We start from the raw sequence: 25,051 nt of genomic DNA on the forward strand, positions 1-25,051 counted from the left end.
TTTAAAAATATACCACCATTCAAACGTTTGGGGTTGGTAAGATTTTTTGATATTTTTGAATAAAGTCTCTGCTCATCAAGGCTGCATATTTGTTCAAAAATACTGTGAAATATCATTACAATTTGAAGTAACTCCTATATGTTACACAATTTATAATATAATATAAAGCTGAATTTTCAGCATCCAGTCTTCAGCGTCACATGATCCTTCAGAAATCACTCTAATATAATGATTTGCTGCTCAAGAAACACTTATTATTATTAATGTTGAAAACAATTGTGCTGTTTAATATTTTTACTATTTTTCAGGATTCTTTGATGAATGGAATGTTGAAAAGAACAGCGTTTATTTGAAACAGAAATCTTTTGTAACATTATAAATGCCTTTGCTGTTGTAGTAGACAGCTATTTCAGCTGGATTTCATATAGAACGTAAGCTTCTCAGGAATTTTCTGTAAAAAGGTGACTGGTTGCTTGTTCGGAACCTGATTTATACGTTACAAAATAGCACTCATCTACTGTTCACGGCAGACATGTGAATAGTAATAATGGTAGCTAAAACCGAAAATAATACACATATCAATAAGAAATACATAGGCTGTAATATCCAAAGTAGGTTTCCAGAAGGCAACCAGCAGCACCCATCCCCCATTCAGCCTACATTCCGCTCCGCATGAGGCTCAAACCGGGAGCTTCCGCTCGTTGTTGTTAGGGGGCGCTCGCGAGCCGCTGACTGAGGCATTCAGGCCGCTCTACAGATACAATCAGACCAGACGGGAGGGGGAAGTGAGGGAAAAGGAACTAGCTGAGCTGCCCTTTGTTTCTAGATTTGCCGAAGAGTACGGGGAAGAGACCGGCGCGAATCTATACTGTAAGTCACGCTCTAAACGCGGCACAATGTTTGTAGAACACATGACGTCATGGCGGACTTTTAAACTGATACATTTTGTACCGTTATAGAACGCGGGTAAGTTGTTTGTTTCGCGGGTTTGCTGTGCTCGGATCAGTCCGACATTACAGCACCGCAGCAGCGGCGGCGGCAGAATGAATGAATAAGTTTTGGGAATGTAACTCGAGCGGGGGACCGGGGTCAAGCGTACGGGAGGCGGGTAGGATCAATCATCTTTAAAGAGATGCTCGCGGGATTTACCTCTGAGTTCGAGCTTTTTTACTCAAAATATTCGGTTTTAAAAGCACATACGGACATGAAGAAGCACAGCATGGCCGACTGTAATCACACATACACACAACCGGGTCCTTTGCCGTTCTTTGTCTTTCCTTTGGTATCTTGTTTGTGGTTTTTAAACTGATTTAAATAGTTTAAATTACGGTTAAACTCTCCGCCAACACAAGCAGTCGGGTATAAAAACATATCGGGAACGTTTTAACCGGTTTTAAAAGTCGTTTTGTTTTATGTCTTTGGCTTTAATGGAGCTCTAATGTTTCTCTTGTTCCCTAGTTGGGTCACGTCCTTAAAAACCACCAAAATAATTTTAGCTTTGTCGTGATTTTATATACGTTTCACAAATTAATTGCAGCATTATATCGTGATTTATTATCATGTTGGAAATAGGCTTTAATTATTGTGGGATTTTGTTGGCTAATGTTTAGCTATGCGATGTTAGCCGGCTGCTAATTCACGTTAGCCTTGAGAGAAAAAAAAACAGAAATTGGCGTTTAATTGATCACTGCTCCATTAAAACACTTATTTTTTGATAGAAGATTGTTTTATACCATAACTAATTATAAGTGTTTGTAAATATGTGGTTATTTTTGTAAATAAACTCGCAAACAGTTTGTTAACCGGCATATGCATTTTCAGGCAGAAATTACATCATTAAAGTTATTGATTTTTTTTTATTAATTAGAGTTTACTTTCAGCTGTTTCATGAATTAAATACTACGTATGTTTGTGACATATGGTTAAAAACAGTTGCTTAGAGCCAGTTGAAGACGCAAGTTGCATTGTTATAATTGACGCCGGGGCTAGTTGTCACAATGTTTGCTCTATTGAATATTTCTCAGGGTGAATTTGTTTGTGTCAGTGTTACATACTTTTTCTTGTTTACTGCACACCATTGAACATTACCATTGTTACTGGCCGGGGAAAAAAATATATGGTTCATTTACCTCTGTGACAACTTGCCCCAGTGGCTTAGCATGTTGTCACAATTAAATCATGACATTCTTTATTAAAGGCTTTCAGCTAAATTTAATACGTAAAACCGTTATCATACGTTTTATAGCATTCAGTGCTAAAAAATACATTAGTCTAATTTAATGTTTTATACTGTCATATAATTGTTGTAATCTGTAGTTTATGATTTAAAAAAATATATATAATAGTCTTTTGTCTTTTAATATTTTAAATGCAAGATATAATTAAGATCTGTGATTTGTAATAGCGTGGAGTCTCCTCAATTTTTTCTAAATATTTTAATGTGTGTGTATACACACACACACATACTGTATGTATGATAATATTTTGCACATTAACATTTTACTGGTATCTAATAGGCAAACTGAAATGCAATCTGATTTTAAAAAAAAAAACCTTTGGGGTCTTCACTGGAATATTTTAATGTAGTCATTGACATACATTAAGGCACAGATTAATTAACCCATTTTTATGCCTCATTTCAAGGGATGTGCTTTTATAGTTATAACTGGATTCATTAAATGATTAATGAAATGCGGTACATATGTTTTTACATATGTACAGAAACTGAGCTTTTAAAGCATTAGGGTGAGACATATAAGTGTTGTATTTTTAGCGTGGTCTTTGTTATACACGAGTATGAGCCTGGGAATATTTTTCGTTCCTTGTATTCTCATCATTATTATTAGCTAAAATTGTTAAATAAATATATTTAAATATAAATGAGTATTTAAATAAACATTAAATTAAAATTTTTAAACAAAATAATTTTTTATAATAATATATTTTTAAATTGTGTTTTTTATATATATATTCATGTTTGCGGTGTATGTCAGCAGCATAATATATCTTGTTCGCCAAGGCTGCCGGATTAAAATGAGTTTTATTTTCTATTACAGGATTTCTGAAAACACATACAGAACGTTGTTTTTCTGCCTCTCACTTCTTCCGGCTCTGCTGAGAGATGTCCACCCCTGACCCACCTATGGGCGGGACCCCTCGGCCGGGTCCTTCCCCAGGCCCTGGGCCATCTCCAGGGGCCATGTTAGGGCCTAGTCCTGGACCCTCACCTGGCTCTGCTCATGGCATGATGGGCCCCAGCCCTGGGCCCCCCTCCTCAGGACACCCACTACCTCCACAGGGCCCCTCAGGTTACCCCCAGGACAACATGCACCAGATGCACAAGGTACTGCCAAGTTTTATCAATATGTGTCTGATTCATTTGTGGTTCTGTGGCTTGTTTCGTTTCTGCTGTTCGGATGGTTTCTTTGAGTCATTCTTTATTTTGTATTGTTTTGAAGCCCATGGAAGGCATGCATGAGAAAGGCATTCCTGAAGATCAACGCTACGGTCAAATGAAGGGTATGGGCATGAGACAGGGTGGCCACAGTGGCATGGGACCTCCACCGAGTCCTATGGACCAACACTCTCAAGGTATCTGTCTGTCTGTTGTTCTAGCTATGTTTTTTTTAATTATTATTTTTTTTATTTTATTTTTTTAAGCTGACTGTCGGTCTATCGCTCTTTCTGATGCTCTGTCTATCTGGCATTCTACCGGTTTGAGTCTGTCTGTGGCTGTGGCTGTATCGTTCTTTCTATCTATCTGTCATTCTGTCTGTCTGTTGTTTGCCTGTCTGTTTCTTTGCGTTAGTCTGTCGTTCTGTCTATTGTTTTTATATCTGCCGTTCTTTGTTCCACCTATGTGTCTTTGGATCCTTCTGTCTCTATATTTGTCTGTCGTTCTTTCTATCTGTCATTCTGTCTTTTTCTGCCTATGTTTCTTTGTATCTGTATCTGTCTGTTGCTCTATAACTCTTTTTGTTCTGTTCTGCACTCTTTTTCTATCGTTCTTTCTGTCTTTTGTTCTTTTTATCGGGTGCTCTCTCTGTTCTGTCTCTCCTGTCATTCTGTCTGTGTTGTTCTTTCTATCATTCTGTCTGTCTTTCTATATATGTCCTTCTCTCCTGCTAGCTATGATATTTGCACATGTGTGAGATATAAGATATACAGATGTTTTGTGAGCTCGGTGTCTGTTATATGGAGAACAGATGGCGCGCTCACTGCTAAACGGTTTAGACTTAGTCTGGGTATAAAAAGCCATCCAACCTGTTTGCTTACATTTCCCTTTGATGTGCATTGCTTTGTTCCTCCGCTGGGGCCGCTCGCACGCTTGTTTTCCGTACAGAGGGAAATGTTGGGTGAACAGGGTTACCCTTTTGAAACGGAAAAACCCACAGCTGTTGGATACCACGAAGTCATGACAGAAAAAGAAACATATAAAAGTAGGATGTTTAACAAGTTGAAAGCAAGTTTGTTGTTGTTTGTGCAGTCCTGTAAATGTTGTGTACATTTATATTTTAGTGGTACAACTTGAGAATTTAAATTTTTGTTCACAAAATTAGACCTTGTTTGTAAAATTTGGTATCCTATAAGTCTTTGAGATTTTTTTTTTTTTTACTTTATGATGTACTACAGTCTTTTTCTCCTCTGATTTCCTGCAACCTTTGCCATTACTATTTTTATTGCTCATACTCTTAAGTATCAAACCACTAAGTAAGTATGAATTTTTGCTGTGTAACCCATCCTGCTTTGTGCCACATAATGAATGAAAGCTCAAATTCAGAACACATTAGCGGTTGCAGTAGTAATGCATTGGAAAACATTCAATGCTTGGCATTTTTCTACATTTTCTTCTGAAAATGTAAAAATCAAATGGTCTGTCATTTTTTTTTTTTTTTCTAGGTTACCCCTCTCCTCTGGGTGGTTCTGAACATGCCCCCAGCCCGGTACCTGCTAACGGCCCTCCATCTGGCCCCATGATGCCCTCTGGTCCTGGTGCGATGGAGGGCGGTGACCCACAGGCCATGGGTCAGCAGAACCGGAGCGGAGGTGCCGGTGGTGTTGCAGTTTCGGGACCCAGCGGAGGACCTCCAAATGCAGGAGGACCTGGTGGCGCCGGCGGACCCACTCCTTTTAACCAAAACCAGCTTCACCAACTGCGGGCACAGATCATGGCCTATAAGATGCTGGCACGTGGGCAAGCTCTACCTGACCACCTCCAGATGGCGGTGCAGGGAAAACGGCCCATGCCAGGCATGCAGCCGGGGATGCCCAACATGCCCCCTGCCTCAGGACAAGGAGCAGGACCACCTGGACCAGGAGGCCCTGGACCTGGGGGACCCAACTACAATAGACCACAAGGTGAGACGATATCTCGGGATAAATTCAAAGCTCTCCAAAATGCTGAAATAAGCACCATATAAAATTAGATGACATTACAGCTTGTTTTTAGGATCCTTTTTTTTTTTTTTTATTGTATTATTTTCATAAGAATTTCCTGCACATTAAGTACATATATTTTATCAATATTACTCTGTATCTAAATGTTCAGTTACACTGTAATGAGGACATCGTAAAATGTAAAGTGTAACCAAATATTTTATTACAGTATTTTAATCATTTTAAATTAGCTTTCGACCTTTCAAAATGTAGAAAATCTTCTACATGGTCTTGAAATATAATTTATATTTATAAAAATAACTTTTTGTATGTTACAGGAATGGTCGGACCAAACATGCCTCCTCCAGGACCTTCTGGTGTTCCTCCAGGCCTGCAGGGACAACCCACCAATGGACCACCTAAATCCTGGCCTGAAGGTCAGTAAATTGTGAAAATTATCCACAATCACTACCAATTATCAATTCAATATTTAGCATTATTGTATTCTGCAAAGAGACAGTCAGATCGCAGAGTCAGGTATTTACCATGTCTTTGTAATCCCAGGGCCCATGGTGAATGCTGCCGCCCCTGCAAGTGCCCCACAGAAGCTGATACCTCCTCAGCCCACGGGCCGCCCGTCTCCAGCACCACCTTCGGTTCCTCCCGCCGCCTCGCCCGTCATGCCCCCTCAGACCCAATCTCCAGGACAACCGACCCAGCCGCCCATGGTGCTTCATCAGAAACAGAACCGCATCACACCCATCCAGAAACCCCGGGGTCTGGACCCAGTGGAGATCCTCCAGGAGAGAGAGTATAGGTGAGATGAGGAAAAGAAAGGGCAAATATTGATGTTTGAGTAAACACAGTCTTCAAATCCTGGAAACACAACCTTTTTAACTGGTTTCACCAACATTTGATGTTGCTATTTCCATCTGTCAGGTTACAGGCTCGTATTGCTCATCGTATTCAGGAGCTGGAGAACCTTCCAGGCTCTCTGGCTGGAGACTTGAGGACCAAAGCCAACATTGAGCTCAAGGCACTCAGGCTCCTGAACTTTCAGAGACAGGTATGACTTGTATCTGCTCATTACAGAGAATAGTTGACTTTACTTTTTTGCAGTGCTTACAAAGTGAAATTGTGTTGTCATTTATCACCCAGTTCAAAGTAATTCTACACAAGAGATAGCATTTTATTCACACAGCACAAGTACTGATATGTTTTTGTCGCCCCCTTTTGGATGACAGGTCTGATCATCAGCTGTTTTTAAACAATCTGATAATTGCTTTTTTCAGATACAGATTAGTGGCTGATACATCAGTGCATCCCTAATTATCAAATTAAATTAGGCTATATCTATTGTTTGTTACTTATCTAATTTATTGTATTTGTATTTATTTATATTTACCTATTTATTATTTCTATAACAAAATTCTTGAATTTTGTCAGTTTACATATATCTTGCTTAATTATAATGCAAAATGCTCAGGAAGGTGGTTGTGATTGACTTCAGCCCAATCCTGCTACATTTTAGTGGTATTTGACCCATGTTGTCCTTCTCAACGCAGCTCCGCCAGGAGGTTGTAGTGTGTATGAGGCGTGACACGGCCCTGGAGACAGCGCTGAACGGCAAGGCCTACAAGCGCAGCAAGAGACAGTCCCTGCGTGAGGCTCGTATCACAGAGAAACTAGAGAAACAGCAGAAGATCGAGCAAGAACGCAAGCGCCGTCAGAAACATCAGGTACTGCACCGTTCTAGCTGCTTTTTAAATCATGCTAAATGCGTGCTTCACACTTTAAACCTGATTCAGAAATGACAAAAGATTGTTCTCTTATTGCGTTTGTAGGAGTATCTCAACAGCATCCTGCAGCATGCAAAGGACTTCAAGGAATATCATCGCTCCATCACCGCAAAGATGCAGAAGTTGACCAAAGCTGTAGCCACGTACCACGCCAACACTGAGAGAGAGCAGAAGAAGGAGAATGAGCGTATCGAGAAGGAGAGAATGAGAAGGCTGATGGTGAGATGCACAGACTTGGTCTTCAAATAAAGACAATTTAAACTGGTAGACCTGTTTTTCTCAGCAGATGTCTTAAAAAAAAAAAAAAAAAAACACCTTTTTTGTGCGTTTCTTCCAGGCTGAAGATGAAGAGGGTTACAGGAAGCTGATCGATCAGAAGAAGGACAAACGTCTGGCTTACTTGCTGCAGCAGACGGACGAGTATGTGGCCAACCTCACAGAGCTTGTCAGAGCTCACAAAGCTGTCCAGGCCCTCAAAGACAAGAAGAAGAAGAAGAAAAAGAAGGTGATGAGATTCACTGGATTGGAAAAAGTTTCCGTAATGGAATCTAAGTCAAGTTGTCCTCGGTTGTTTATCTTTCTGTCTGCTTTTCTCCTCACAGAAGCCAGAGAACGCTGAGGGTGGAGCTCCTGCTTTGGGTCCAGATGGAGAGGTGAGATCTTAAAGTAGGGGTGTGCTATATGACGATTTTAGATCGTGGACGATAAAAATGTCTCCACGATCTGATTTTGAAGAATTATTGTAGTATTGTGCTACAGCGCATATTCTATCTGTTGCAGTTCTGGCACCTCTGTGATCAGTTGATTAACTCAGCGGTAGAGTTACTCTCACAGGACACTGCACTTATTCACAATCACAAAAGTACATTATTTGCATGTGCTTTAAAGCCCTGCCGGTTAAATGTTTCATTCACGCACTGGTCTGACGTGCACTTTTTCTGAGCGCCGTGCACACCCGAAGCGCGCGCACTAAAAAGCCTGTCAAACAGCACCTGATTACTGAACTAAGTTATCTTTTGCGCTAATACTGTTAAAACACACAAGGTTTACATATAGACTCAGTTGGTTATGTCTAAAATGAAAGTAAACAGTTGATAGAAAAACGGATACATGCCTGTATATTAGATGCGTGCAGGTCTTAAAGGGGCAGTACTAAACATGCAGCCGACTGTCATTAAAGGGATAGTTCACACAAGAACTTAATTTCTGTCTTTATTTACTCACTCACATGTTGTCCCAAACCTGTATTCATTTCTTTCTTGTGCTGAGCACAAAAGAAGATATTTTGACGAATGTGGGTAACCAAACAGGTGCTGGTCCACATTGACTTTGATAGTAGGAAAACATACTATGGAAGTCACTGTAGACCAGCAACTGTGGTTTTCCACGTTCCTCAAAATAGCATTTATGTTCAGCAGAAGAAAGAAACTCATTCAGGTTTAAAACAACTTTTGAGTGAGTAAATGATGGTATAAAAATAAAACACTATGACAGAATTTACAGACAGATGACAATTTTTATTTTTGGGTGGACCATTCCTTTAACGATAATAAAACAACAAAACGCAAAGAGAAAAATCACTCACTATTCTTGACTGAAGAACAATAAAGTTGCTTTAGGAATCAATATATAGTGTTTTATTTTTATATTTGTTCATTCAATTTCTTGAATGCTCCTTCTAAATACACCCATTGTACCTGAAAATAAAGCACTGTTTGTTTTATTTGTATATTATGCGTAGTTGTAATGTGTACCTTTTGTTCTTATTTTTTTTAATAACAAATGAAATGACGAGATTTTTATCTTCGCCCACTTTGGCCTAAATATCTGCCATTCTTTTTTTATTTTTTATTTTGTTACTTTAAAGGCTTTGCCTTTGTAATAGGGAAATTAGTTTGGCTGTAATGCTCAGACAACTTGCAAAATAGTAAAACCAAAATGACAAAGAATTCTGATAAAATCATGATATTTCTAAAAAATAAAAAAAGTGATAAGGTATTTTTTCCATATCGCCCAACTCTATCTTAAAGTATATTTGGTTATAGGAACTTTTGCACCGGAGGAACCTTTTCATAGTTCCTAGATCTATTGGCAGAAGTACCCGCTTTTGGTGTTCGCACCGCAGGAACTAGGAACGTATTTAGTTCTAGGAACTCTGTTTGGGGGAACTAATTTAGCTCCTACTTCAGAATAGGGTCTAAAACGGTTCTATTGGAATTACCAGTGACATAAGTGTTTAATTTGTAAGTTAATGTAATTGAAAACCATGGACACTTATTAGCCACAAACAGTGGTAATTAATCTAATACAGCTATGTTATTGTCTTCTATTGTAGCCTCTGGATGAGACCAGTCAAATGAGTGACCTACCGGTGAAGGTGATTCACGTGGACAGTGGGAAGATCCTCACCGGCATGGACGCTCCTAAAGCTGGACAACTGGATACCTGGCTGGAGATGAATCCTGGGTGAGTGAGACACCCTTTAGGGATCTCGTTCTTTCAGAATGTTTTTTTCTCAGTACTTGAGTATCTACTACTTAAAAGGGTCGGAGAAGCACACCATAAAAACTTAAAATGCTGTATTTATTATTTACATGAACTAAAGCAGCAGGTTTGAAAGTGTCTGAGTGCTATATTGTTCATTTTCTGTAGGTACGAGGTGGCCCCGCGGTCTGATAGTGAAGACAGTGGCTCGGAGGAGGAAGAGGTATGGCTGTTCTCCAGCTCTCATATCTGTATTTCTGTTCAGTGTCTCTTGAGCAAGGGCTTTACATGCACTTAAAGAGAAACTCTCCTGTTTGTGTGTTCACGGCCTTGATGTCAGAATGTAGGCATCATCAAAATAAGATTAATGGCTAGTTTATCATGCGATTACTGCTTTCATGACCTGATACAGATAATAAATGTTTGTCTTTATTAGAGCCGATTTTATCGGCCGATATGAGCCCGTCACAGATATATGGGTATCGGCGAATATGCCGCTCATACGAACATTTTTTTTGCAGAACAAACAATGCAGATAAAATGCTTCTAAATGGTGAAATTACTTAGTTTGTCCAGCATAGTTTGCTACTGGCGACCCAGGTCACTGTAGAGATGCACGGATGAGCTCAAACTTCACCCGAGTCCGCTGCTTCAAATTATCCGCCCGTCACCCACCTGCACCTATATTAGATCCTCACATTACAATGATTCTAATTCTTAGTTTTGCATGATGATATGCTGAATGGATGGTTCATTTTTAACAGCAGACATTAGAGCTGATCTGCACATCACTGCACGCGTCTGTGGCGCATTACAGCTCCACGGCCACTCAGTCAGTGCTTGTTTATACCAGCCGTGCCGCGTCCCAGAACTCATGCTTATCTCATCGGTCACATCACATATCCTAAGTCAGCAGAGTTTGTCAGTATAGTCAGTAACGAAGCAGATTGAAAAGTTAGTATCTTTCTGCAGTCCAATAGACAGCAGCGCGGTGGTGGCTTGAGTCTGTTGAATGGTGATTTAACGCTACGTTATCACATAGTTGGCGAGACGCAATGCTATAAAGTAAATAAATGTCCCTGTCTTTTACTCGCACAATTTAGCTTATCATACTAGTTTGCTACATTAGTAGGGCCTTATGATTTCCGTGATGTAGAAAACACAGACGGAAGCACGGAATCCAGTCATAAAAACGGAATTTACTGTATAACGCAGAATTTCACAGAATCCGTCATATTTTTGATAAGTAAAAGAACAGGTCAGTATACTTAAATCAAATCACGATATAGTGTCTGTGAATATTAAACTGTAAAAAGACTATTTAAATACGAATCCTCATGTTCTGCGTGTTCATTTGATTACCAGAAAATACACAGCACAGAATTTGTGATAAAAATATTATTCATTATTATTTATTAATTTTCGATGTTTACATTTGGAAAAGTTGTGCTTCCTACATAAACCTGCCCCTGTTGGATTGGCAGCCCTACACAGTTACCTTGTTTATTTTCTTAATTCAAGTTATATATTTATTGTTCTATTTGTGTTTTAAAGTTATTTATAATAAGTGAAGTGAAGTTTACTGTTAAGTGCAATGATGTCAGACTCATTTTGGATAATAAAGTTTGTTGAATTGTTAAATACCCTACCTCTATTACATAGGCCTATGTTTGTCACATCATTATAAGTGTTTGATTACTACGTGTTTGAGTTATCATTGCTAAAAATGTTTATGTATATAATATATTCTGTTTATGTATATACTGTATTCTATATACAGTACCAGTCAAAAGTTTGGACACATGATTGGGAAGTGTATCCAAACTTTTGACTGGTACTGTACTATAATATACACACAAAGAATATTGGGCAATATATCTATATCAGACTTTTTTTTTTTTTTTTTTTTTACTCAATATTATTATCGGCCCCAAAAAACCCGTATCAGTCGGACTCTAGTCTTTATGCACCAATACAGTGTCCAATACAGTAGACTGATACTAAAAAGCTATTTTAACCATTCATGATTTGACGTTACGCCCACATAAAGATGTAAAATGTGTTAATTGAACTAGGGATGCACCGATATGAAAATTTTGGGCAGATACCGATAATTCTTTATACATGAAAGCCGATAACTGATATGTTGGCCGATAAATCTAAATCCAATTTTTTTTATAATTTTTGAGAGTCTGATAACAAAAAAGTCTCACCATTAAACACTTCAACATAAATCAGACATAAAGCAGCCTTACAAAAAAATAAAACGAGGCTTAAATAATGCAAACATGTCACTGGACAACATTACTTAACATTGCATGTAAAAAAAATAAATAAATCATGTGCCATGGATAAATTAAACTGAATAGCCTCTGCACTGACAATTAAATTATTTTAATTAAACCATATTATTGATGAAAATAATAAGATAAAAATAAGTGGTGGTTATTATTCTTATATCAATGATTTTGAAAAAGTATGTTAAATTAATACCACTGTTTTAAATGGCAGCATGCAGTTTTAGCGCTGCTGAATGAACACCGGTAAACTGAAGCGCTTATTTATACAACATAAACATAATATTATAAGTTACATATGCACAAAAAGACTTAAATGCGCAAGTGATCTTGAACTAAGTTATGCGCTAATAAGATGTGACACGCTCTTGGCTCTTCCTGCAACAACGCGCCGAAACACGACAAATTAAGCCAAAGAATTCACAACGTTTTATTATAATAGTGTTGTCATTATGATATTATATATATGACAGTCCCAATCATTGTTATTAATGTTGTGCATTGCTGTTCGAGCTGCGTGCGCTGAAAATGAAGAGCTGAATGAACACTGGTAAACTGAAGCTTGCTGGCAGCTTATTTAACTCAAGCAAACTAATCGTATATGAGATTAATCAGCTATTTATACAACATAAACATAATATTACAACTTACCCTATATATGTACAAAAAGACACAAATGCACAAGTGGACTCAGTTACGTGCTAACCCGCTTCGTGTCGTGGCTGCATCACCACCTCGGGTGTGCATTATTTTTCTAATAATTCAATGGCCCGTTGTCAATTATTCCTTACATAATATTCTCATTATAATGACAGATTTGCCCTGTACTTGTTGCACTTCACTGTATTTTCCTTTTCGAAGTGATTCCAATAATATTTCAAGCAATTAAAAACCATCATGGCGAACAGTGTGCATCTGAAGTGCCTCTGCAGGAAATGATGCCTTATTTATCGGCTTTAATATATCGGCCAAATTTGCTTATCGGTTCGATAGCGATAACAGAAAAATGAACATTTATCAGCCGATACTGATATGGTGGCCGATATATCGTGCATCCCTAAATTGAACCATATAGTATATGAATTTTATATTTACAACATTCTATTAAATTTATTTATAATCCCATCAAATATTTTATATGTAATTACAAAATTGTCTAGTAGTTTTACATTTCATAACTTACATTTAATTCATTTTATTTATAATCACAAATTAATTATATATTACAATATTTGAAAAACTACTATTAATGGGCTTGTCTAGTAGTTTTACATTTATACATGTCATAACCTGTAATTGTTTATTTTTATGTGGTTGTCTGGTGGTTTTGCATTTATACATTTCATAACCTCCATAACCATAATTGATTGATTGAATATGTCAAGATCTTTCAGTTTCATTGTATTAATGTACTAATGTATTTTTCGTTTGTAAAGGAGGAGGACGAGGAGCAGCCTCAGTCGTCTCAGGCCCCAACAGAGGAGAAGAAGATTATTTCAGATCCAGACAGTGAGGATGTGTCTGAGGTGGACGCCCGTCACATCATTGAGTACGTTACCGGTTTAGAGCTGTGCTTTTTTTTTACTACATCCAGATGGGATTATGTTGTTCTGTCCCATGCTCCTTTTGGAATTCTATTCTGTTATGGTAATATCCATGATGTGTTAAACAGGCATGCAAAGCAGGATGTTGATGATGAATATGGTAATGCAGCATTCGTTAGAGGCCTGCAGTCGTACTATGCCGTGGCTCACCAAGTCACAGAGAAGGTGGACAGACAGTCAAGCCTGTTAATAAATGGGCAGCTCAAACAGTACCAGGTATATACCAAACAAACTGCAAATACACCTCAAAATCTTTAGTGAACTGATCAGATTTGTTAAATGGCATGCTGTTATTGCATCTGTCTCGTCTGCAGATCAAAGGTCTGGAGTGGCTGGTGTCTCTGTATAATAACAACTTAAATGGCATTCTGGCTGATGAAATGGGTTTGGGAAAAACCATCCAGACCATTGCACTCATCACCTACCTCATGGAGTACAAACGCCTCAACGGACCCTTCCTCATCATCGTCCCCCTCTCGTGAGTCACTTTTCACTCTCTCTACTCTAGAGCTGCACCATACTGGAAAAACTGACATTGTGGGATTTATACATTACAATATGAAAAATACAGAAGTTTTTATCAGATGACTTAAATAGCTATATTTGGAAAGAATCATTCTACAATGATTGGGGTGGTTTTGTCAGTGAGTATATTTGTATATAAAATAAAATTTTTGTGAATCGTCCTCATAGGGCTGAAAATGTTTGTTTACATTTAAGGTATACTCTAAACAAGAACCAACTCAAACCTATTTCAGTAACCAAAAGTAAAACACAATTTTCTACAAAGGCCATATTTCCACTGATTTTGACACATTCAATATGAGAAAAATACTAAAGTTTTTGATTATTCTAAATAAAAGAAAAAGTGTTAGGAAATGTATTGTAACACTACTATTATGCTGTAAAAAAGGGAAAAAGGTGAGTATATAGAAAATTATAGTACATCTTTAAAATTATTATTTAAAAAATTAAATTATCAAATTTTTATTGCAGTAGATTGTTTATTTACACGTGCAGCTCATATGTTTTTTTCAGAATGTCTTCATTAATTTACTGTCAAGCGAGTGATACTGTCGTATTAATTTAATTTACTGCATCATGAGCTTCAAGGGTGCAGATGAACACTGCTGTACTTCACTCTGAAACCCACAATGCTTATTTCAGTCACAGCTTTCATGATTTGATACCCGCTCTAAGACATATTGCAATTTTTATTGATTTTATTTGGATACATATTATGCAGCCCTACTCTACAGTGTAGAAATGTTGTTTGTATGTCTGCCTGTAACTTATTATAATTTTTTTCATTTTGTATTATTGATATATTACATTTGGTAATATTTCAACATATAATTACTGTGTTATGTATTTATGATGATTTGTTTTCCTAACAGGACACTGTCAAACTGGGTGTACGAGTTTGATAAGTGGGCTCCATCTGTGGTGAAAGTTTCTTATAAGGTGATTACTTGATTCATTAATGCAGTAAACAATGTATTGAAATTATGTCATAAAACAATTTTCAGCAAATTCTACAGTTTTCCCTAAACTAATGCTAAGTAATAGAAAATACAACTGTCACTGAAGCAAGTAAGTGAAGGATATTACAGGATTAATAATTAATTTTCTTTGCTTGTTTTCATCTCAGGGCTCTCCTGCTGCTCGCCGTGCTTTTGTTCCAATTTTGCGCAGCGGCAAGTTCAACGTGCTGGTCACCACTTACGAGTACATCATCAAAGACAAGCAAGTGCTGGCTAAGGTACAAACCTGCCCAGGCCTGGTTGCAGAATTAAATTACTGAGTGTGCCTCTAAAATTAGTGAGGCTTCTCTAGTCTTAATGCACATCTATTTTTACACACATTATTGCTTTAGTTATCACCTTAATTATCACGCAGTGTCAGTTATTGCAATTTTGAGTGAATTCCGCATTTATGTGTGGATGTGATTCCCCAAACTTTGCAGCGTGTATGTGTCTGCTGGTCCTCTTAACAGCAGGAAAAAACTAAAGTTTTATACAAATTCTGAATGGATTATATATATCCTAGAAAGCATGCAAAGAGCACTCCCTTTATAGTCACTAAAAATCTGTCAGTCTTAGTTCACTGTGATCTCACAAAGTTCTGTTATAATCAGTGAAGCTCTTTACATTGCACAATGAATCTCTTATTTACGTCGTGTCTACACTTATTTTGTTATAATGAGATGATTTGCAAAAACATACATTTTGAGCATTAAACCAAAGACGATATGCTTCTGAACCTGTCAATTGTCGAACTATCATCATCTGACATGTTGTTTATTTTTTTTAACAAGCTTTTTGACTGTTGATCATGAAATTCTCATCTCTCGCCTGGAGTCTTAGGGGGTCTGGGGGGGACGGTTTTAAATTGGTTTAAATCTTTCCTAACAAACCAAACTTTTTCAGTTAGAATAGGAAACTTCACTTCCTCTTTAGGCAATATAACCTGTGATGTTCCTCAGGGATCTGTGCTAGCACCTACTCTCTTTTCTCTCTATCTACTTACATTGGGGTCCATCCATGGGAAACGCAATGTTTCTTTCTATTGTTACGCTGATGATATGCAAATCTATCTGCCTGTGACCACGAAAAATAAGCGTGCTCTGAATAGCTTATCAGCGTGTCTGGATGACATCTAATCATGGCTTTCAAAAATGTCCTTTTTCTGAATTCAGATAAATCGGAAGTTATTGTTTTTGGCCCCTCTGAAACTAGAACACAAAACAAGCTTAATCTTGAGTGCTTAAATTGTGCTATTTCTTCTCAAGTGTGGAATCTGGGTGTGGAAATTGACAACGGCTTGAAATTAAAATAAATAAATAATAATTATATAATTATTAATAATTAAATAATCTAGCACTATCTTATCTGACAGACTTACTCCACCCTTAAATCCAGTCTCAAAACTCATTTGTTTGTCTCTGCTTTTAACATGTAATTTTTATCCGGTTTCTATTGTCTTTGATTGGATGTCGATTTTATTTTATTTTTATTTTTTTTTTGTGTACTTGTTTTGTAATTATTGTACAGCACTTTGGTCGTACAATGCTCCTCTCTCTTTCAGCTTCGTTGGAAGTACATGATAGTGGATGAAGGTCACCGTATGAAGAATCACCACTGCAAACTGACTCAGGTGTTGAACACACACTACCTGGCACCCCGGCGTGTGCTGCTCACCGGAACGCCCCTGCAGAACAAGCTGCCCGAACTGTGGGCGCTGCTCAACTTCCTGCTGCCCACCATCTTCAAGAGCTGCAGCACCTTCGAGCAGTGGTTCAACGCTCCGTTCGCCATGACCGGAGAGAAGGTATGAAAACATTTAGTAGGTATTCTAGTACATTTAGACAGGATACAATAAGTTGAAATTCTGTGTTTGTGTCATCTAGCTCTATAAACGTACAATGTTTAAACTACTTCCTGTTGTGTTCTAAAGGTGGACCTGAACGAAGAAGAGACCATTCTGATCATCCGTCGTCTGCACAAAGTGCTCCGCCCCTTCCTGCTCAGGAGACTCAAGAAAGAAGTGGAGGCCCAACTGCCCGAGAAGGTTTGTTTTATGCTTGAAACTGGTCAGCCAAAAAAAAAAAGTTCATGCTTTTCAATATTTAATGTGCATTTCAGTTTGTGTGTTTGTTGTGACATAGCTTAAAGGGTGATTATTATTATTTTTTTATTATTTTACTTTTGCTCCCTCTTCAATCTAAGGAAGTATCAAGTAGTACTATTTAATAAATACAATAATAAAAAAAAAGGTAAAAATATTCAGTGCATATTTTCCACAGTTTTAATTAACAATAAAGAACATGTAACCATTGTTTATATGCAACAATAAAAAATACATAGTAATAAACTACAATATTTATCTACATGCTCAACTGTTCAGAAGCTTGGGCTGCATTTATTTGATCACAATACATTTAAAACAGTAATATTGTGAAATATTATTACAATTATTAAACATTTTGAACATGTTTGATCCTGCAGAAATAATTATTATGATGATTTGCTGTTCAAGAAACATTAGTGTTAAAAACATTTGTGCTGCATAATATTCTTGTGGAAAGAGGGATACTTTTTATTTTTTCAATATTCTTTAAATATGAAATTCAAAGTTTTTGTGTAACAATGTTGAAGTCTAATAAAAACTGATTGACCCCAAACCTTTAAACAGTATTGTCATTTTAGTAAAACATTTTGATATATGTGAATTGCCACATAGAGACTTTGTCCGAGTCCGTTATGAACTGATTTGTTGAGAAAAAAAACTGATTGCCATGTTTGCTGCAGAAATTACATCACACTTTTTCATATGCTATTTTTTACATTTGAAATGTAAATCTGTCCATCTCTGTTTTCTTGTGATCAGGTGGAATATGTGATCAAGTGCGACATGTCGGCTCTACAGAGAGTGCTATACAGACACATGCAGGCTAAAGGAGTGCTGCTCACTGATGGCTCTGAGAAAGACAAGAAGGTGAGGAGACAAGATTGAGATTGAAGAATGTGTGAGTGCATTCAGTGTGTGTGTGTGTGTTTCTGAATGCATCTAATATAATATCTTCATGTTTGTTACAGGGTAAAGGTGGCACTAAGACTCTGATGAACACTATTATGCAGTTGAGGAAGATTTGCAACCACCCTTACATGTTCCAGCACATTGAGGTGATCCTTTGTTTCACATAGTCCTCATAAAAGGTCATTTATATTCTGTGCATTAATCTGCTAGGTTTATGGCACCTTGATTGACGTATTTTTGCGGTCTGTTTTGCAGGAATCTTTCTCTGAGCACTTGGGCTTCACTGGAGGCATTGTTCAGGGGTGCGTAGAACACAAAAATTTTGAAACCTCTCATTCTCGTTGGTTTTCTCTGTGATTTATCATGTACTGTATCGTCTCTTTGTAGACCTGATTTGTACCGTGCCTCCGGTAAGTTTGAGCTGCTGGACCGCATCCTGCCGAAGCTCCGCGCCACCAACCACAAAGTGCTACTCTTTTGTCAGATGACCACGCTCATGACCATCATGGAGGACTACTTTGCCTACCGCAACTTCAAATACCTGCGCTTGGACGGTGAGTCGCTTCAACCAGGTTCACACAGAATCAAAATTTTTAGGAAGATATTTTTTCATGTCCTGGGAAAAACGACTCTATGACTTTCTCTGCTGTTTGTTTTTATTTGAAAAGTCTTGGCTAAATAATTCATTCAAACCTATGAATCACTGACAGTTTAATCTCGCTAACATCATTCTTTTGTCTTTGTAGGAACCACTAAGGCTGAGGATCGTGGCACATTGCTGAAGAACTTTAATGATCCATCCTTTAACTACTTTATCTTCTTGCTGAGTACCAGAGCAGGAGGTCTGGGGCTGAACCTGCAGTCTGCTGACACTGTTATCATCTTTGACAGCGACTGGAACCCTCACCAGGTACAATACTGTCCCTTTAAATATAGTGTTTAACAATAGGGGAAACTCTTGATGTGATAAAAGTACTTGTAGTAGCTTATTGTTCACAAATCCCACTCACTATATTGTAGACAGGATAGTTAGAGCTTATATAAGGTATATAATAGAATCATTAGTGAAGAAATTAAGCAGTGGGTTTTTTCTCTGTGACTGTCATGATTCTTATTGATTTGTCTCTTGTTGGTTTTATTTTTTCACAATATTCTTGTCTTTCTTGTCTCTCCTAGGATCTACAGGCCCAGGATCGCGCCCATCGTATCGGGCAGCAGAACGAGGTGCGTGTGCTGCGTCTGTGCACCGTGAACAGCGTGGAGGAAAAGATCCTGGCCGCTGCCAAATACAAGCTGAACGTGGACCAGAAGGTCATCCAGGCCGGTATGTTTGACCAGAAGTCGTCCAGCCACGAGCGCAGAGCTTTCCTGCAGGCCATCCTGGAGCACGAAGAGCAGGATGAGGTACAGACACCCGTTTATGATGGACAATTTCCGTGTCCTGTCAACAGCCTCCGTTGTCCAAAGTAAACATTTGCTCTCTCTTTTATTTTCACTCGTATCTCAGGAGGAAGATGAAGTGCCAGATGATGAGACCGTTAATCAGATGATCGCTAGAAGCGAGGAAGAGTTCGATCACTTCATGGTTAGCAGCCCTACTTGTTTAACTTTCATTAAATTGATACTCTGTTTTGTTTGACTCCTAATTTTCCTTTTCCTTTCGACCAGCGCATGGATCTCGACCGCCGTCGTGAAGAGGCTCGTAACCCTAAACGCAAGCCCCGGCTGATGGAGGAGGATGAGCTGCCCACCTGGATCATGAAGGATGATGCAGAGGTGGAAAGGCTCACCTGCGAAGAAGAAGAAGAGAAGATGTTCGGCCGTGGCTCCCGTCAAAGAAAAGAAGTGGACTACAGCGACTCCCTCACAGAGAAACAATGGCTGAAGGTGAATGAGGAATCACAACAGCATTGTATTGAACATTTGGTTATGAAAAGCAAGGCGTATTGACATATTTTACTGCTTCTCAGGCCATTGAGGAAGGCACCCTTGATGAGATTGAAGAAGAGGTGCGCTACAAGAAAACGACCCGGAAAAGGAAGCGCGACCGTGACCTTGACCTTCCAGGCCCGGCCACGCCCAGCTCCAGTGGGCGGAGCAGAGATAAAGATGACGATAGTAAGAAGCAAAAGAAACGAGGTCGTCCTCCTGCTGAAAAGCTCTCTCCTAACCCTCCCACACTCACCAAGAAGATGAAGAAGACTGTGGATGCAGTAATCAAATACAAGGATGGGTTAGTCACTTAATTAATCTTCTCTAGCCCTTATAATATATTGCAGGCCAATTTGACCTACGTTGATTTTTGAGTGGTTGGAAATGCTGGTTAACCTATGAATTTTTTTTTCTTGGCATTTTGGTTCATTTCTCTCATTTAGGATCATGAACATGCATTTAAAGCTTCAACAATCGAATGTGTTTTGGAATTAGCATACAAAATGTCTATTAGGAATATGATGTCTGCGGGTCAGTTTGACCCATATACTTCACTGTTAAAGGCTGGTGCACAGAACCAAAAAAAAATTGTCCATTTCTCAGGTACCTCTAAGGGTATTTACATTCACGCATTTTGCCAGATGATTTTATCTGTAGAAATATACACTGTATTGAAGACATACTGTTTTGTTAGTTCATGCATGTTAACTGGGAGTCAAACCCATGATTTTGGTGTTGCAAACACCATGCTGTACTGATATTCAAGGAAAGTGTTTTTCTACACTTACTCTGTTTAAAATGGTGAAATGTGTTTTAAATTTACATTTAGTCATTTACAAATGCGGACAATAGAAGCAATCAAAACCAACAAAAGAGCAATAATGTGCAATAAAAGTGCCGTGACAAGTCTCTGCTAATCTAACTCAGTACATGTAGAAAGTTTTTTTTGTTTGTTTTTGTAATTAGACAACTATTAGTGTTAAAGATTTACTGTTTTTACCAGATTGTCTTTTTTCTTTTCTTTTTTCATAATGTGATGAATTGGTGAATTGAATCCATTTTGGGTTCATTTGACCAACACCATAACAATCGTACACAGATTTTTAACATAATACAAGGGCTAGACAAACACAGTCTTACCAAAATGGTCACAGGTTTATAGTAATATTTTATGCTTTATTTAATAGATTAGCTAAACATTTGGGAGTCATACTTGTTTTTCTAAGCTCTTTTCTTTTTGTCGCTGTATTTCATATCAGCAATGGAAGACAACTGAGCGAGGTGTTTATTCAACTGCCGTCTCGTAAAGAGCTGCCAGAATATTACGAACTCATACGCAAACCTGTGGACTTCAGGAAGATCAAGGTTTGATTGATTTGTAAATTCTTTGGCTGGTGCACAAACACCCATTGATAAACACTAAATCTGCACACTGATAATAATAATACCATTTAAGGGGTAACTTGGAGCTATTATCATATTTTAGGGTGTAATTTGGGGCTGTTTGGGAGCCCTTTTTATGAATAGTTTTTACTCTGATTACAGTTCGCAACTCTTAAATTTCCTTAGTTATTACAATTACCTGATATTTTCAAGTATATTAGTAAATAATGATGTAAAGAGTTGAATTATGTTCTCTGTTCTGTACAGGAACGTATTAGGAGTCATAAGTACCGCACTCTGAATGACCTGGAGAAAGACGTCATGCTTCTCTGTCAGAACGCTCAAACCTTCAACCTGGAGGGATCACTGGTAAGATTTGTTTTATTAATATTATATTCATATTGTTAATTTGTAAAAAAATATATATATATATATATATATATATATATATATATATATATATATATATATATATATATATATATATATATATATATATATATAATTTTCTGTTTTAGTAAAGTTTAGTAATTTTTTTTTTTTTAAATGTCGCTTTTATTTCAGTTGTACTTATTTTAGTACTTCAGCTTAAACTAAATGAATAATGAAATGAATGTTGCCTTGATAACTAAATGAAATAAAATAAATTTTTAAAAGTTTTTATATTTTCCATAAAAAAAAAAAAGTTCCAAGTACAAATAATGTTTTAATAGTTTTAGTTAACTGTAATCGCACTGGTAGCTTGTTGGAGTCATACTTCATTTGGCTGGTTCAAATGAGATGGTGATCTCATATTTCAGATCTACGAGGACTCCATTGTGCTGCAGTCTGTGTTCACCAGCGTGCGGCAGAAGATTGAGAAAGAGGAAGAGAGCGAGGGAGAAGAGAGTGAGGAGGAAGAGGATGAGGTAGATGAGGAATCGGAGTCTGAATGTGAGTACTGATGAAGATACTGACACCATAATTAAAACATTTTGTAAAATGCAACTTTTATCTGAGCAGAGTATCTGGCATGTACAACTCCAATTAAGATGGAGTCCATGATTAACATGTATTTGTGTGCATGTGTTTTAGCTCGTTCGGTGAAGGTGAAGATAAAGCTGAGTCGAAAGGAAAAGGTGGAGAGAGGAAAGGGAAGACGCCGAACCGGACGCAACTGGCGCCCTAAACCTGTTGTTAGTGACGACGATAGTGAGGAGGACCAGGAAGAGGTACTTATGAACAATTAATGTGGAACTTAAAGGAAAAGTACACCAAAAAAGAAAATGGTTAATTGCATTGTCCTACATCTTGAAGAAAAAAAGTGGTAATTTGCAAAAAAATTAAATTAAAATCCCTAATATTACATAATTTGATACGAAGAAACTTCCATGTTTTTCAGAAAATACAACCCCAAATTATGTATCTATCAGCTTTAATACACTTTTCAAAATAACAGCAGCAGTCAAATGTCAAAAGTTTTTTTTTTTTTTTTTAAATGTATAATTCTCAATGAAGTGGAAATCAGGTTTAGGCATTAAATAATGTCTTCAGCATCATTCATACAAGATAGGAATGTTTTTCTGCTGATTAAGTGGTAATGCAAGACGACAAAAGCAAAAATGCTGTGAAAACCACACATTTTGTGAGAAACTGACATGCTAGAGCAAAACGGGCAGTATTTTTGGAATCAGTCAGCACCCCAAAATTAGTAAGAAGCAAGTATTGGATTTCATTCAGCAAATATAATGCAGGGTGGTGTTATTCACCCTCATGTTGTCGCTCACTTATGCAAAAAAATTTTCTGATGTTTTTGTATAGGAGCATTCGGCTAGTGGCAGTGACGAAGATTAAACCTTCTTCAGGACCAATCACGACTCTCGCTCACTTCTGCTGCAGACACGTCATTTTACATCAGATTCGACAGGCGCCTGTTTCTGAGGGGCCTAGTTTTACTCTAGAACAGCACATTTTTAGAGGGAGGACATGTATACAAAAATGATTAAATCAGAAAATTACACTATAAATTGCAGAAGAAAGTCCTTACATTTGCATATTTAAGCAGACGATCTCCTTTTATGTATAGCAAGACAGTTAAAGTATTAAAGAGTTTGTTTCTTTGTGTATTTGTTTTTATGATTTTTGTCAAGGACATGACATAAGATTGACAGATATCTGACAGACTGACTCACAGTGGACCAGTAAGAGCGGATCATGCTTCAATGTCCTCTTATTGTTTTTAGCCGTGTGAACGTCACCCCTTTGCCCCCCCAAGACCCCAGAATGCATGTTGTTTGTGGAAAACGCAGCCAGTTATTTCTCTTTCCGTTTTTCTCTTGATCTCTGTTAAAATTAAGATTGCAAAGGGGATTAAGGTACTTCCTCCTTATAGACTTCCTGTCAGGAGAAATGGGGGAGAATAGGGTGTAGGATTCTGTACTGTGTCAGTGTCACTGGATTTTCAAAATGCACAATAAAGGCATCTCAGAAATACACTGCTTCATATGTATGTGTATATATATATTTATTTATGCACACAAGTTGAAACTTCTGTTTGAGTAGAGATTAATAATGTTCATGATAAAATACTGATCCATTTAGGTGTCTAATAAAGAATATACATTACTGATTTGAGACAAATTTCACGAGACAATATTGTGCAATGCAAAATCAAAAGATTAAAGCAACTGTAAGGTTTTTTTTTTCAGTTTCAAAATCATTCTGGTAGTTCATACAGGTGCATCTCAATAAATTAGAATGTCGTGGATAAGTTAATTTATTTCAGTAATTCAACTCAAATTGTGAAACTCGTGTATTAAATGAATTCAGTGCACACAGACTGAAGTAGTTTAAGTCTTTGGTTCTTTTAATTGTGATGATTTTGGCTCACATTTAACAAAAACCCACCAATTCACTATCTCAACAAATTAGAATACTTCATAAGACCAATAAAAAAACATTTTTAGTGAATTGTTGGCCTTCTGGAAAGTATCTTCATTTACTGTATATGTACTCAATACTTGGTAGGTGCTCCTTTCGCTTTAATTACTGCCTCAATTCGGCGTGGCATGGAGGTGATCAGTTTGTGGCACTGCTGAGGTGGTATGGAAGCCCAGGTTTCTTTGACAGTGGCCTTCAGCTCATCTGCATTTTTTGGTCTCTTGTTTCTCATCTTCCTTTTGACAATACCCCATAGATTCTCTATGGGGTTCAGGTCTGGTGAGTTTGCTGGCCAGTCAAGCACACCAACACCATGGTCATTTAACCAACTTTTGGTGCTTTTGGCAGTGTGGGCAGGTGCCAAATCCTGCTGGAAAATGAAATCAGCATCTTTAAAAAGCTGGTCAGCAGAAGGAAGCATGAAGTGCTCCAAAATTTCTTGGTAAACGGGTGCAGTGACTAGTTTTCAAAAAACACAATGGACCAACACCAGCAGATGACATTGCACCCCAAATCATCACAGACTTAACACTGGACTTCAAGCAACTTGGGCTATGAGCTTCTCCACCCTTCCTCCAGACTCTAGGACCTTGGTTTCCAAATGAAATACAAAACTTGCTCTCATCTGAAAAGAGGACTTTGGACCACTGGGCAACAGTCCAGTTCTTCTCCTTAGCCCAGGTAAGACGCCTCTGACGTTGTCTGTGGTTCAGGAGTG

At 37.8% G+C, this 25,051-nt stretch overlaps 1 protein-coding gene across 1 annotated transcript; it reads left to right on the forward strand.

Moving 5' to 3' along the window:
- Positions 1 to 714: 714 nt before the first annotated feature.
- On the forward strand, positions 715 to 23,886 carry smarca4a (SWI/SNF related, matrix associated, actin dependent regulator of chromatin, subfamily a, member 4a). Its single transcript, XM_058770215.1, has 34 exons — positions 715 to 870; positions 3,057 to 3,343; positions 3,459 to 3,591; positions 4,900 to 5,358; positions 5,715 to 5,813; positions 5,941 to 6,193; positions 6,316 to 6,442; positions 6,942 to 7,115; positions 7,221 to 7,394; positions 7,513 to 7,680; positions 7,778 to 7,828; positions 9,511 to 9,641; positions 9,828 to 9,882; positions 13,393 to 13,505; positions 13,629 to 13,776; positions 13,875 to 14,038; positions 14,958 to 15,024; positions 15,212 to 15,322; positions 16,648 to 16,890; positions 17,017 to 17,130; positions 17,950 to 18,057; positions 18,159 to 18,245; positions 18,355 to 18,401; positions 18,487 to 18,653; positions 18,846 to 19,009; positions 19,276 to 19,503; positions 19,607 to 19,684; positions 19,768 to 19,986; positions 20,070 to 20,332; positions 21,291 to 21,396; positions 21,682 to 21,783; positions 22,215 to 22,347; positions 22,489 to 22,625; positions 23,215 to 23,886. The coding sequence occupies exons 2-34, from the start codon at positions 3,122 to 3,124 to the stop codon at positions 23,245 to 23,247; spliced, it is 4,878 nt and encodes a 1,625-aa protein (XP_058626198.1). The 5' UTR covers positions 715 to 870; positions 3,057 to 3,121; the 3' UTR covers positions 23,248 to 23,886.
- The last annotated feature ends 1,165 nt before the right edge of the window (positions 23,887 to 25,051 follow it).

The sequence above is a fragment of the Onychostoma macrolepis genome, chromosome 03 (genome assembly GCF_012432095.1).
Source record: "Onychostoma macrolepis isolate SWU-2019 chromosome 03, ASM1243209v1, whole genome shotgun sequence".
NCBI classification, from domain to species: Eukaryota; Metazoa; Chordata; class Actinopteri; order Cypriniformes; family Cyprinidae; genus Onychostoma; species Onychostoma macrolepis.